The sequence below is a fragment of the Jaculus jaculus genome, chromosome 16 (genome assembly GCF_020740685.1).
Source record: "Jaculus jaculus isolate mJacJac1 chromosome 16, mJacJac1.mat.Y.cur, whole genome shotgun sequence".
Taxonomy (NCBI): Eukaryota; Metazoa; Chordata; class Mammalia; order Rodentia; family Dipodidae; genus Jaculus; species Jaculus jaculus.
In genome coordinates, this window is record NC_059117.1 from 64744573 (window position 1) to 64758870 (window position 14298).

The following is a 14298-nucleotide window of genomic DNA, read 5'->3' on the forward strand; positions in this document are numbered from 1 at the left end:
CATGCACACGCAATGCAGAGCCAGAGGAGAATATCTGTGTCCTTTTCTTTATCTCTCATCCACATGTTTCCTTGAGACAGGGTCTCCCTCACCCTCAACCCAGAGCTGTTGTCCATCAGCAAAGCCCAGTGGTCCTCCTGTGGACTGGGGTTACAGACTTGCATGGTTGTATGGTCACACCCAGTTTTTTTCTTTATTTTTCAAGGTAGGTTCTCTGTCTAGCCCAGGCTGACCTCGAATTCAATGTGTAGATTCAAGCTGGCCTTCAAACTCATGCCAATCCTCCTACTTCCGTCTCCCAAGTGCTGGCATTAAAGTGTGCGTCACCATGCCCAGCACACCCAGCTTTTTCACATGGATTCTGTTGGTGTTGAGTCAAGTTTGGCCATCTCTGGCCCATGAGGCCCTCGGGTTAAGCAGCCAAGCACTCTTAACTGCTGAGCCATCTGCCCAGCCCACTGTTCAACATCTTTATCTTTTTCTTTTTCCCATGGTGCAAATTTCAGTTCTCGGGCATATCAGAGGTGATGGAATTAGAATGTCATACAGCTACTTATTTGATTGACTCCACCTATTCACAGCTACCCTCAGCGTAACAGTACTCGCTCTCCTATCAGAAGTGTGACCCCTAGCCACTGTCGTAACCCTAGCAATTGGAAGCTGAGGTAGGAGGCTGGAGAGTTCAACATAAAGAGACCCTGTCTCAAGAAAAAATGTATATGTATATTGAAAACAGTTAAATTTTTCCAGGTCTTTTGTGTCTATAAGATGTATCTCAATAAAAACATGTTAATTGCTGTGTTTTACATATTATTCAAAATTTTCTTGTTCTGGTGGTTGTAAAAACTTGGTTATTTTATTCATTAATATTATATGTCTTTCTTCAGGTAGGAAGAGTGGTATTTCTCCTAAGAAATCAAAATACATGACTCCGATGCAGCAGAAACTAAATGAAGTATATGAAGCTGTAAAGAATTATACTGATAAGAGGGGTCGCCGCCTCAGTGCCATATTTCTAAGGCTTCCCTCTAGATCAGAGCTGCCTGACTACTATCTGACCATTAAAAAGCCCATGGACATGGAAAAAATTAGAAGTCACATGATGGCAAATAAGTACCAAGATATAGACTCAATGGTTGAAGACTTTGTCATGATGTTTAACAACGCGTGTACATATAATGAGCCTGAGTCTCTGATCTACAAAGATGCCCTTGTCCTACATAAAGTCCTGCTTGAAACCCGAAGAGACCTGGAGGGAGATGAGGATTCCCATGTCCCAAATGTGACCTTGCTAATTCAGGAACTCATCCATAATCTGTTTGTGTCAGTCATGAGTCACCAAGATGATGAGGGAAGGTGCTACAGTGATTCCTTAGCTGAAATTCCTGCTGTAGACCCTAACTTTCCCAATAAACCTCCCCTAACATTTGACATTATTAGGAAGAATGTTGAAAATAATCGTTACCGGCGACTCGATTTATTTCAAGAGCATATGTTTGAAGTGTTGGAACGAGCAAGAAGGATGAACCGGTATGTGTTTAATCTTTATAAGGACACATGAAAGATGCTAATTTGATATACTGTTTCAGCTTAGATGCATGATTGCAATTGGTAGCATGCTGTCCTGAATTCTAGGTAGCCAAAATGTCTCTTTAATTTATTTATTTGAAAAAGAGAAAGAATGAGGCAGATAGAATGGACATACAGGGCCTCTAACCACCACAAATGAACTCTAGACGCATGCACCACCTTATACATCTGGCTTATGTGGGTACTGGGGAATTGAGCCTGGGTCCTTAGGCTTTTCAGGCAGGCACCTTAACTGCTAAGCCATCTCTTCAGCCTCCCCCCCCCTTTTATATACATACAATTTATTTGAGAGAGAAAGGAAGAGGCCAAGAGAGAGAGAATGGGTGCGCCAGGGCCTCCAGCCACTGCAGACAGACTACAGATGCATGTGCCATCTTTTGCCTCTGGCTTACATGGGTACTGGGGAATCAGACCTGGATCTTTAGGCTTTGCAGGCAATGCCTTAATCACTAAGCCATCTCTCTAGCCCTGCCACACTCTTCCCCCCCCCCCTTTTTTTATTTGGTTTTTCGAGGTAGGGTCTCACTCTGGCACAGGCTGACCTGGAATTCACTATGTAGTCTCAGGGTGGCTTCGGACTCATGGCGATCTTCCTACCTCTGCCTCCCAAGTGCTGCAATTAAAGGCATGCACCACCACACTAGGCTAACTCCCCCTCCCCCCGTTTTTTTTGTTGTTGTTGTTTGTTTGTTTGTTTAACCAGTGCTGAAGGTTTAAAACTTCCAAAGAGCCAGGTACTTTCTGTGAAGTATCAAGGGCAGTGCTGAGCCATTGAAATTAGGGCCTGTGGGAGGAAGACAAATGCATAGACTTAAAACCTTTCGGGCTGGAGAGATGGCTTAGCGGTTAAGTGCTTGCCTGTGAAGCCTAAGGACCCTGGTTTGAGGCTCGGCTCCCCAGGTCCCACGTTAGCCAGGTGCACAAGAGGGCGCACGCGTCTGGAGTTCGTTTGCAGAGGCTGGAAGCCCTGGCGAGCCCATTCTCTCTCTCTCCCTCTATCTGTCTCTCTGTGTCTGTCGCTCTCAAATAAATAAATAAAATAATTTTTTTAAAAAAACCTTTCACAGAACTTGTTTCTTAAAGAATACATGTTATAATTTAGAAAATAGAAAATAGGACTGAATCCAAAAATAAGTAAATAGATTTAAGTTGTTCTGAAATTAGACAGATAGAAGTTATGTAAATTCAGTCACTATTTTAAGTTCTTAAAAGGGATTCTTATTTGTAACCTCAGATTTCTCAATTTAAGAGAATGCTGTAGGACTGTAGACTCTAAAAGAACAGTCAAATTTGAAGGTACATTAAAGTAAATTTACTTCTGATTTTGTTCTGAGACAAATCTTTGTCACATCAATAGCATACTCAGTGGAATTCAGCAGTTGCAATATAACTTCCGTGTGCTGTAGAGACACTTGGTAGTATATATGAAGTCAAAGGTAGAAATGCTGCCTTCTTAAAGCTCACAGTACTGAGAGCTAGATCTTTAAGCTATATAATTCTCTCGGGAACCTGTGACGCTAACCAAAAAAGGACTTGATTGAATGTACATTCAGTGAATAATGAAAACATACTTTTCCCTACTGTATTGTTAATAATGATGACAGGCATGCTAGATGCATAAGCATTCATTAATAAGTAAATTCATATGAAGTACACAGGTAGCAGATTTCCAGAGTGTACATATTTCATCCCTACTTATCTACCACCAGTGCCACATGGTAGCATCTAGGACTTTCACATTCTAGAACGTGAGGAATATGAGCAGAAAGATTGCTCAGATGGCAGTGGTTTATCCACAGCAGCATTCAGAAACTGCCAGCTGACTGCTACCTTTCTTAAGCTGCTGGCAGTGTTACAGGAGAAAGAACCCATAAGACAAATACAAGGGAAGTGTCTAGAACCTCTTGTAATTTTAATTCTTTCTTTTTGCTGAATCTCTGACTTGTATACAAACATTACCTGAGGCTAGAGAGATGGCACTTGCCTGCAAAGGACCTAGGTTCAATTCCCCAGCACCCACATAAGCCAGATGCACATGGTGGTGCATTTATCTGCATTTCATTTACAGTGGCTGAAGGCATGCCCAATCAACCCCCTCCAGTAAATTAAATAAATAAATATAAAATATATATTTAAGAATACATTACCTAGCAACTGAGGAAAATCAGAGTTAGATGTTTCTCCATCTTGAAATTTTGTTCCTTTTTTGTTGTGGGAAAAAGAGGTTTATTTTGGCTTACTGGCTCGAGGAGAAGCTTCACGATGGCAGGGGAAAACAATGGCATGAGCAGAGGGTGGACATCACCCCTTGGCCAACATAAGGTGGACAGTAACAACAGGAGTGTGTGCCAAATACTGACTACAACACCCATAAGCCTGCCCCCAACAATACGTCTCCCCCAGCAGACGTTAATTGCCAAATCTCCATCAGCCTGGGTTGTAGAGTATGATGTCCCAAAATTGATTTTGTCTAGTCCCCTTAACTTATAAGTGAAAAGAGAGATTTAGAAAAGTTTTGAATATTTTTTCCATCTTTCACTATGTTGCCTTTGCCAGTTCCTCAGAGTTAACAATTTTTTTTATGAGAAACTAAGAAATGATACTAATTTTCTTGCCTATCCTGGTTATACAGGATGCTGTCTTGTTTACAGTTTAGGGCCAACTGTTTAGTGACTATCACCCACAGTAGCAATAACACCAGGACTAATAGGAAGAAAGTATACATAAACTAAATCTTTTAACACATTTTTTAATATCAATCTTATTTCATTTTAATTTTGATTCATTTGAGAAAGAGAGAATGGGCGTGCCAGGGCCTCCAGCCAGTGCAACTAAACTCCAGATGCATGTGCCACCTTGTGCATCTGGCTTACATAGGTCCTGGGGAATCGAACCTGGGTCCTTTGGCATTGCAGGCAAGCACCTTAACTGTTAAGCCATCTTCCTAGCCCTCTTAACATTTTATAGAAGATGTAGAAAATTTTATAGAAATTATTATTATCATTATTACTATTATTATTTTGGTTTTTCAAGGTGGAGTCTTGCTCTAGCCCAGGCTGATCTGGAATTAGTCTTAGGCTGACCTTGAACTCACAGCAATCCTCCTACCTCAACCTCCCAAGTGCTGGCCTCCCAAGGCATGTGCCACCATGCCCAGCAGAAATTACTTAATTGTATTTAAGAAAATGTAAATGGCCCGCCCTGAGACTACAGTGAATTCCAGGTCAGCCTGAGCTAGAGTGAGACCCTGTCTTGGGGAAAAAAAGAAATCCAGGTGTGGAGCACATGCCTTTATTCCCAGGACTTAGGAGGCAAAGGTAGGAGGATCACTAGGAGTTCTAGGCCATCTGAGACTACATAGTTAATTCCAGGTCAGCCTGGGCCAGAATGAGACCCTACCTCGAAAAACCAAAAAGAAAATAGAAAAGTTAATCTACACTTGGTGCAGGTTAAGTGTTGGACGTGGTTTAGAGCCATGGGCAATCCTTGATTCTGCCACCTGCCTTCTGCAATAATTGATTGATGCATGTGCCTTACATATATATGTGTGTGTGTATATATATATGTGTGTGTGTACATATGGGGAAAATGCAAGGCCTTTTCTTTTACATGAGCTGAGCAAAGAATGGACCTTGAGGAAAAGAAAACTGCTATACGTAAGCCTCCCTGTGGTGAAGTGACACTTCAGATAATATATATATATTCATAATTCATTACTGGCTTTTTAAAAATACTTCTATTTATTTATTTATTTGTGAGAGACAGGCAGAGGGTGAGTATGGACATGCTAGAGCCTTGTACCACTAGAGACAAACTCCAGGCACATATACCATTTTGTGGGTACTAAGGAAACGAACCCAAGCTTCCAAACTTTGCAAGCAAGTGCCTTGATCCATTGAGCCATCTCCAGCCACCAACATTATTGGTGGGTTTTGTTTGTTTGTTTGTTTCCTTGTTTTTCTTGAGGCAGGGTCTCTAGCTCAGGCTGACCTTGAACTAATAGAGATCCTTCTACCTCTGCTTCCTGAGTACTGGGATTAAAGGTGTGTGTCACCACAGCTGGCTTATTATTGATTTTGTTAAGACAGGGCTTGGTTTCTGCAGGTTGGCCTCAAACTCATCATAGCTGAGGATGACCTTGAACTCCTAACTCTACCTCCCAAGTGCTAGGATTATAGACATGAATCACCACTCATAGCTCAAATATTATCTTTTAACAAGCCTTAAGGAGACACCCTTCTAATGTACTGAAATGCTGTTATAACAGTTGATACAGACTCTAGCATGTAATTGATGTGTTTGACAAATGCAGCTCATGTATCAATGGATACTCTTGATGCCATTATAGGACAGATTCTGAAATATATGAGGATGCAGTAGAGCTTCAGCAGTTTTTTATTAAAATTCGTGATGAACTCTGCAAAAATGGAGAGATCCTTCTTTCTCCAGCACTCAGCTATACCACAAAACATTTGCATAATGATGTGGAGAAAGAAAAAAAGGAAAAATTGCCTAAAGAAATAGAGGAAGATAAACTAAAACGAGAAGAAGAAAAAAGAGGTTGGTTTCTTTTCATTTTATCAAATATGAAGAAATGTTATTCTCTGTCCTAGCTGTTCTCAGATTTGGGGAAGAGTTTGTGCATCTGGCTTTTCTTAGATATTGGGGAACCAAATCCCAGGGTCATTAGGTTTTGCAGCTGAACCATCTCTCCAGCCCTCATCACACCTTCTTAATTGACTTGAAGCAATTCTAGTAAGTGATGGAGTATCCAAAAAGAAGAAAAGGAAACTGATTTGCCAACATAGGGATCTGCTGCCATAGGCTCATTCAAGGTAGAGAGTGTTGGGTTGGGGACTAGGATCTGAATCTTTGCCAGCTACAGTGGTTGTTGTGTAAACAATCGGAGTACAGTGGCAGCCTTGGTGGCCCAAGCTAATGGTTTGTTTTATAAAATACCCGTGAAGTTAGAGAATATAGAAAGCTTGGGATAGGCTCTCCTGCATTCCTAGCTGACTGGAAAACTACAGTGAGAGATGTGCAGAAACATGGCACTTGAAAACCCAAGGGATACTGAAAACTACCCAAATGCATCCCCCATCCTACACACAGATCAATCAGCAGACAGGAGATCTGTATGGGCTTAGAGGTGTTTGACTGCAACCTTCACCTAAATCACTGACTAACTCCTGATACAGCCAAAGGAACGATCCCTAATATCAAGTCTCTAGGCATTCCTTAGTAGTAATCCCAGAGCACAGAAAACAGGGAGAGAAAAACATTTGAGGACATTATGGTTGAAAACTTCTCCAAGAACAAAATCAGCACAAATATGGAAGATTTGAAAAGCATTGTGAACTTGCTTGATATGGAATGTTAAACACAGTACCAAGTACTATAATAGTTTTCATATATATATACATATATATATATATATATATATATTTTTTTTTTTTTTAATTTGAAAGAGAGGGAGAATGGGCACACCAGGGCCTCTTGCGATTGCAAACAAACTCCAGATATATGAGCCACTTTGTGCATCTGGCTTTATTTACGTGGGTACTAAGGAATGAGACCTTGGCTGGCAGGCTTTACAAGCAGGTGCCTTTTGCCACTGAGCCGTCTACCTAGCCTAAGTACCATTATTTATAATAGCAAAAGGGTGGGAGGGGATTATGATCATGGTATATTGTCTATAAGAGTTGTCAGTAAAAAGGTTTTTAAAATTTATTTTAGAGTGAGAGAGAGAGAGAGAGAGAGAGAGAGGCAGATAGAAAGAGAAAATGGGCACACCAGGGCCTCCAGGCTCAGCAAACAAATTCCAGATGCATGTGCCACCTTGTGCATCTGGCTTATATGGGTATTGGGTAATTGAACCTCAAACCAAGATCCTTAGGCTTTGCAGGCAAGCACTTAACCACTAAGCCATCTCTCCAACCCAAAAAAAAGGTTTGTTTTTAAGTTTTGTGCCAGGCATGGTACCATACTCACTTAATCCCAGCACTCGGGAAGCAGAGGTAGGTAAATCAACATGAGTTTGAGGACAGCCTGAGACTACATAGTGAATACCAGGTCAGCCTGGACTAGAGCAAGACCCTACTTCAAATAAACAACAAAAAAAGAAAGAAAAAAATTTTGTAAGAAGGGTGTGGTTGCACACTCCTTTAATCCCATCACACAGGAAGCAGAGGTAAAATTGCTGTGAGTTCAAAGCGACTCTGAGACTACATAGTGAATTCCAGGTCTAGAGTGAGACCCTACCTCGAAACCCACCCCCCCCCTCCTTAGAGAAAAAAGGATTAAGATGAGTAGATTTCATCTGTAAACAAAAATAATCAAAGGGCAGAATCAGCCCAAGTAGCCATCAGTAGATGTGTGAGTAAGCATATTGCTGTATATCCATTATGTTCAATATTATTCAGCCATAAAAAGAAAGAAAGAAATATAATGTATGTATACTTCTTTTTACATGTATATATGTATGTATGTATGTATTTAATTACATATTTTACCATAGTTTTTCAAAACTAATGTAATATGCCAGAAGCCATTGAATTATATACTTTGAATGACTGAATTGTGTATTGTATGAAATATAATCCCCATAATATTGTTCTAAAAATATGGCAGAAAGGAAAAATTAGAATATAATGTTCAAGAAAAGTCCAACACTTGGGAGGTAGAGGCAGAAGGATCAGGAGTTCAAGGCCAGCCTAAGTTATGTGATCCTATCTGAAAAACCTAAGTTAAAGAAAGCTCCTAAAAAAAAAATGACCAAAAGTAAAGAAAGAAAGATAACTATAAGCAGCCCAGGAGGCTCAGAATCCAAATATTGCCAGGATACGGTTCCATTAGCCTTTAATGCTGACACTTTTCTTCACTTCCTTTAGAGCCTTCAATTGCCAAGTCTTTGTCGTATGTTTCTGTGAACATTTTATTCAAAGCAATCTACCCTTGTTTCTTTGTCATGCCCCATAGTTACTTTCATGGTTTGGTTTGGTTTTGTTGTTGTTGTTTTTCATTTTCCTTTCCTTTTTGAGAGAAAATGGGCACTCCAGGAATTCTAACCCCTGCAAAGGAACTCCAGACCTGCATGTGCCACTTTGTGTGTCTGGCTTACGTGGGTCCTGGGAAATTGAACCTGTGGCCTTAGGCTTTGTAGGCAAGCACCTTAGCCACTAAGCCATCTTTCCAGCCCTTTGGTTTTGGTTTTTGTCTTTGTTTTGTCTACACAACAGCACCCTTCAAATAAGTATCAAAATGTCATCTAAATATCTTTACCTCAGAAGTCCCAAATCTTATCATCAAAGTCTTCTAAACTAGGCATATGGATGAGGCTCTTGTATGATTCTTCCTGTGTGCTTCCTTTCAATCTTAAGTCTTTTTTTTTTTTTTTTAAAGAAGCCCCCTGCTTATAAGTGTCAAACCTAAATAGGATAATAACTACAAATGTCCCTGTTCAAAAAGAAAAAGCAGGCCAAGTGATACATGCCTTAAATCCCAGGAGGCAGAGGTAGGAGGATCTCTGTGAGTTTGAAGCCAGCCTAGGACTACAGAGTGAGTTCCAGGTTACCCTGGGCTAGAGTGAAATCCTGCCGTGGGGGGGGGGGGGTTTGGTAGAAAGATGGCTTAGCTATTAAGTCACTTGCCTGCAAAGCCTAACAACCCAGGTTTAATTCCCTACTACCCACATAAAGCCAGGTACACAAAGTGGCTCATGAATCTGGAATTCATTTGGAGCAGCTAGAAGCCCTGGCTCATACCCATTCCCTCCTTCCCTTCATCCCTCTCCCTCTCCCCCAATCTCTCTCTCTCTCAGAGATATATAATTAAATAATATTTTTTAAAAGAAGAAAGTATTACTGATTCTAGCCAGTTTTGAAACCCAACTAGACAGTGAGTGCGTTACACTTCTAGGATGGGAAGAGTCCTCTAGCTAAGTATAAGTACTTCATCCTGAGAACCTTACTCATGAAAGGTGTTTGCAACCAAGTAACTTGATGAGCCTGTTCTCCTGTCTCTAGAATTTGGGGAGTTAGACTTCGTGATATTTCAGTCTAGCTGATTGGTTCTGCTTGTATAAAATTCCCAAAATCCTTATGGATCTGCCTTGTATATCACAGGGATTTATTCAGTTAACTACTAGTTAACAGTTTTCACCACAATTGAAAACACTTTTTTTTTTAATGCCAGTATAAAGGAGGAAGCAGAAAAACAGAATCCTTGTATTCAAACCAGTGAAAAATTTGTTGGTGTACCCTTTTGAGATTAATTTGGAATATACATTGAAAAAAAAAAACATTAAAGGGTGCTGGAAAAATAGCTCTTAAGGTGCTTGCCTGCAAAGCCTAAGGACCTGGGTTCAATTCTACAGCACCCACATAAAGCCAGTTGCACAATGTGGCACATGCATCTGGAGTTCGTTTACAGCAGCTGGAGGCCCTGGCACCACACCCATTCTCTCTCTGTGTCTCTCTCTCATGTGGGTGTATAAAAATATATAATCATTTACGGGCTAGGAACATGGCCCAACAGCTAAAGGTACTTGCTGCCCTGGGCTCAATTGCCCAGCATCCATGTAAAGGTCGATGTAAAAAGTGGCACATGGATGTGCTGGCAAGACTCTGGTGCACCCATACATATACATATGTGTGCAAATAAATATTTTTTAAATAAAAAACATTTAAATGCTTGCTTCCATGTTAGTTTATGGGAAAATCATCCTAAGGACATTGGGTTTTTTTTTATTTTTTTTAATTTTTATTTATTTAAGAGAGAAAGAGGCAGGTAGAAAGAGAGAGAGAGAGAGCACAACAGGGCCTTCAGCCACTGAAAACAAACTCCAGATGCGTGTGCCACCTTGTGCACCTGGCTTACATGGGTCCTGGGGAATCAAACCTGGGTCCTTTGGCTTTGCAAACAAGCATCTTAAGCACTAAGCCGTCTCTTCAGCCCATCCTAAGGAAATTATCAAAGATGTAGACAGCCTGTTCTGTGAGAGACATCAGGATGAGCAGCTGATGCTATAGACAGTGCAAAACCAAAGAGCAAGGGCACGTCTCAGAAGTTATTAGAATTTTTATGAGAGTTACCTCTATTTCTGCTACTTTTTTTCTTGTTTGGTTTTGTGAGGTAGGGTCTCACTCTAGCCCAGGCTAGCCTGGAATTCTCTATGTACTCTCAGGGTGGCCTTGAACTCACAGCTATCCTCCTACCTTGGCCTCCAGAATGCTGGGATCAAAGGCATTCACCACCACGCACAGCCGGCTGGCTTGCTCGCCCTTTCTTTCTTTCTTTCTTTCTTTCTTTCTTTCTTTCTTTCTTTCTTTCTTTCTTTCTTTCTTTCTCTCTTTCTCTCTCTCTCTCTCTCTCTCTCTTTCTTTCTTTTTCCTTTGTTAATATTTTAAAATAAGAATATCTGTTTAAGCCAGATGTAATAGAATATCTATCTGATAGAATGTCAACCAAAACATCTATAACATAGGCAGAAACATCTAAACTCAGATGCTTATGGAAGGCATCACAGATTTAAGTACTCTTACTGCTGTGTGCTCAGACTGCCAAATCTACGTGACAGATTCTGACAGAGGCAGCGTTAGCCATGAATCCCAACAAGGTGGTTCTCTCTGTAAAATAGGACCCAGGTTCAATTCCTCAGGACCCATGTAAGCCAGATACACAAAGTGGCGCATGCATCTGGAGTTCATTTGCATCAGCTGGAGGCCCTGGCATCATTCTCATATTCTCGCTCTCTTTCTCTCTCAACTAAATAAAAAATAAAATATTTTTTAAAATATAACTTGGGGCTGAAGAGATGGTTCAGGAGTTAAGGCACTTATCTACAAAACTTAACAAGCTGGGTTTGATTCCCCAGTGCCCTTATAAAGCCAGATGCAAAAAATGGCACATGCATCTGGAGTTCATTTGCAGTGACAGGAGGCCCTGGTGCAACCATTTCCCCTCTCACCACCCCCCATCCTTGAAAATAAATAAAAATATTTTTAAAATAGTAACCTTGCAAGGCTGGAGAGATGGGTCAGTGGTTAAATACACTTGCTTCCAAAGCCTGACAGCCCAGATTTGATTCCCCAATACCCACATACACAAAATGGTATATGAGTCAGGAGTTTGCAGTAGTTCGTTCTCTCTCGCTCGCTCTTGCTCTCGCTCTCATTCTCTCAAATAAGAAAAGCATTTTAAACGAATACCCTTGTAGTATTTATACTGGAACTATTAAAAGATTTTACTTGACAGAAGTAGGGACTGTGGGGTTTAAGTTGCTGGGAAACTAGTTCAGTAGTTAAAGGTGCTTGCTTAAGTCTGATAGCCTGTGATTCAATTCCCAACTACCTCGAAAAAAAACAAAAAGAAAAAATAAATAAAATATATTGTGTGAGGGCTGGAGAGATGGCTTAGCGGTTAAGCGCTTGCCTGTGAAGCCTAAGGACCCCGGTTCGAGGCTCGGTTCCCCAGGTCCCACGTTAGCCAGATGCACAAGGGGGCGCACGCGTCTGGAGTTCGTTTGCAGAGGCTGGAGGCCCTGGCGCGCCCATTCTCTCTCTCTCCCTCTATCTGTCTTTCTCTCTGTGTCTGTCACTCTCAAATATATATAGTATAATACATATAATTGTGACATCGCCATATGGTAACTATTAGGAAAAAGAACTTTAGTAATACTAGGTTAGAGAGGAAGTATATCAGATTTTTTTTCTATGATTACATGTCTAAAACTTATTCTACATTGCCTTTCTGAGTTATTAAAAATGACTATAAGGTGCCGGGCGTGGTGGTGCATACCTTTAATCCCAGCACTCGGGAGGTAGAGTTAGGAGGATCACCATGAGTTCGAGGCCACCCTGAGACTACCAAGTGAATTCCAGGTCAGCTTGGGCTAGAGCGAGACCCTACCTCAAAAAACCAAAAAAAAAAGACTATAAAGAACTACCAGACGTGGTGCACCCCTTTAATCCCAGCGCTCAGGAGGCAGAGGTAGGAGGGTCACCATGAATTTGAGGCCACCCTGAGACTACATAGTGAATTCCAGGTCAGTCTGGACCAGACTGAAATCCTACCTCAGGAAAAATAAATAAATAAATAAAAGACTATAAGAACTTATTAAGGTGATTTTTATTTCCTATAGAAACTTATTTAATTGGCATTGGCTATTATTCAAAAAGGCATTCCTCAGGCTAACTGTAGTCCCAGCTACTTGGGAGACTGAGGCAGGAAGATCACTTGAGCCTACGAATTCAAAACCAGCCCAAGCAATTTAAGGAGGACCCTCCATCTCTGAAAATAAGAGGCAGCTTGTGGTAGAGAATATTGAGACTGTGCAAACTATACTGTGTTTTCCTGACTCCTCTCTTTGAGTGTTGCACACACACACAAAGAAATGCAATGCAGCCATGAATGATGGTTCACCCATAGAATCCTAGTAGCGGAAGCGAGAGGATCTCTTAAGTTGAGGATAGCCTGGGCTATGTGGAAAGAAAGCAAGAGTTGAATTTGTCTGTATGCATTGTTTGAATCCATGTCTGAATACCTTTTAGTGAGTACTTTTTTTTTTTTTTTTTTTTTTTTTTGGTAACCTAAGAAGCTGAAAAAAGTGAAGATTCCTCAGGTGCTGCAGGCCTCTCAGGCTTACATCGCACATACAGCCAGGACTGCAGCTTTAAGAACAGCATGTACCATGTTGGGGACTATGTCTATGTTGAACCTGCAGAGGCTAATCTACAACCACATATTGTCTGTATTGAAAGACTATGGGAGGACTCAGCTGGTAAGTTGACTGACTGACTGGTGAAATGTGGCTGTTCTACTTTGTCCTTGCTCCTCAGGGAAGAAAAATTTACCTCAGATATTTTATACCTTATGATGGCAGTTCTAATGTATCAATAAATATAATTAAGCACAACTGGGCGTGGTGGCGCACGCCTTTAATCCCAGCACTCGGGAGGCAGAGGTAGGAGGATCACTGTGAGTTCGAGGCCACCCTGAGACTACAGAGTTAATTCCAGGTCAGCCTGGGCCAAAGTGAGACCCTACCTCGGAAAAAAAAAATATATATATATATATATATATATACACACACACACACACATATATATATAATTAAGCACCCCACTATATGCAAATCTAGCACTATTGGGCAACATTTTTTTGAGGTGATGAGGTTTTGAGATAGGGTCAGCTTTGTGACTCAGGTGGACCTCAAACCAGAATCTTTCTACCCCTGCCTCCCATGTGCTGGTACTACAGGTGTGTGCCATGATGTGCGCGCGCCCTCCCCCCCCTCCCTCCCTCTCCCTTTCTCTCTCTCTCTCTCTGTATATATAGATATATACACACACACACACACACACATTTAGTAAGGCAAAGGAGATTTATTGAGAAAAAGATAGAAAAACAGCTCCAAAGTACTGAGGGAGGGAAGGGTGGAAGAAGGGAGAGGAAGAGAAATATACTTCAGCATGACAGCTATATATGTATGTGATCCAGTGTAGGTCTTAACCATCTTTTCTAGATGTCTTCTAAAATGAGGGATAAAGTTGCAGTTTCTGGGCCTCATTGTGCTTCATTATTTTAAAGTATCATTTCTTTTTTTTTAATATATTTCACTTATTTATTTACTTGAGAGAGAGAAAGAGGCAGAGAGAGAGAGAGAGAAGGGGCATGCCAGGGCCTCCAGCCACTGCAAATAAAACTCCA

At 41.0% G+C, this 14298-nt stretch overlaps 1 protein-coding gene across 18 annotated transcripts in view; it reads left to right on the forward strand.

Annotated features, from left to right (window-relative positions):
- Positions 1 to 14298, forward strand: part of Pbrm1 (polybromo 1) — a 123580-nt gene that overhangs the window by 73301 nt on the left and 35981 nt on the right. For all 18 annotated transcript variants that reach the window (XM_045135496.1, XM_045135502.1, XM_045135504.1 and 15 more), the window contains 3 exons: positions 888 to 1530; positions 5939 to 6150; positions 13184 to 13369. In XM_045135496.1, coding sequence (XP_044991431.1) covers positions 888 to 1530; positions 5939 to 6150; positions 13184 to 13369 — 1041 coding nt within the window. The remainder of the gene's footprint in view (positions 1 to 887; positions 1531 to 5938; positions 6151 to 13183; positions 13370 to 14298) is intronic.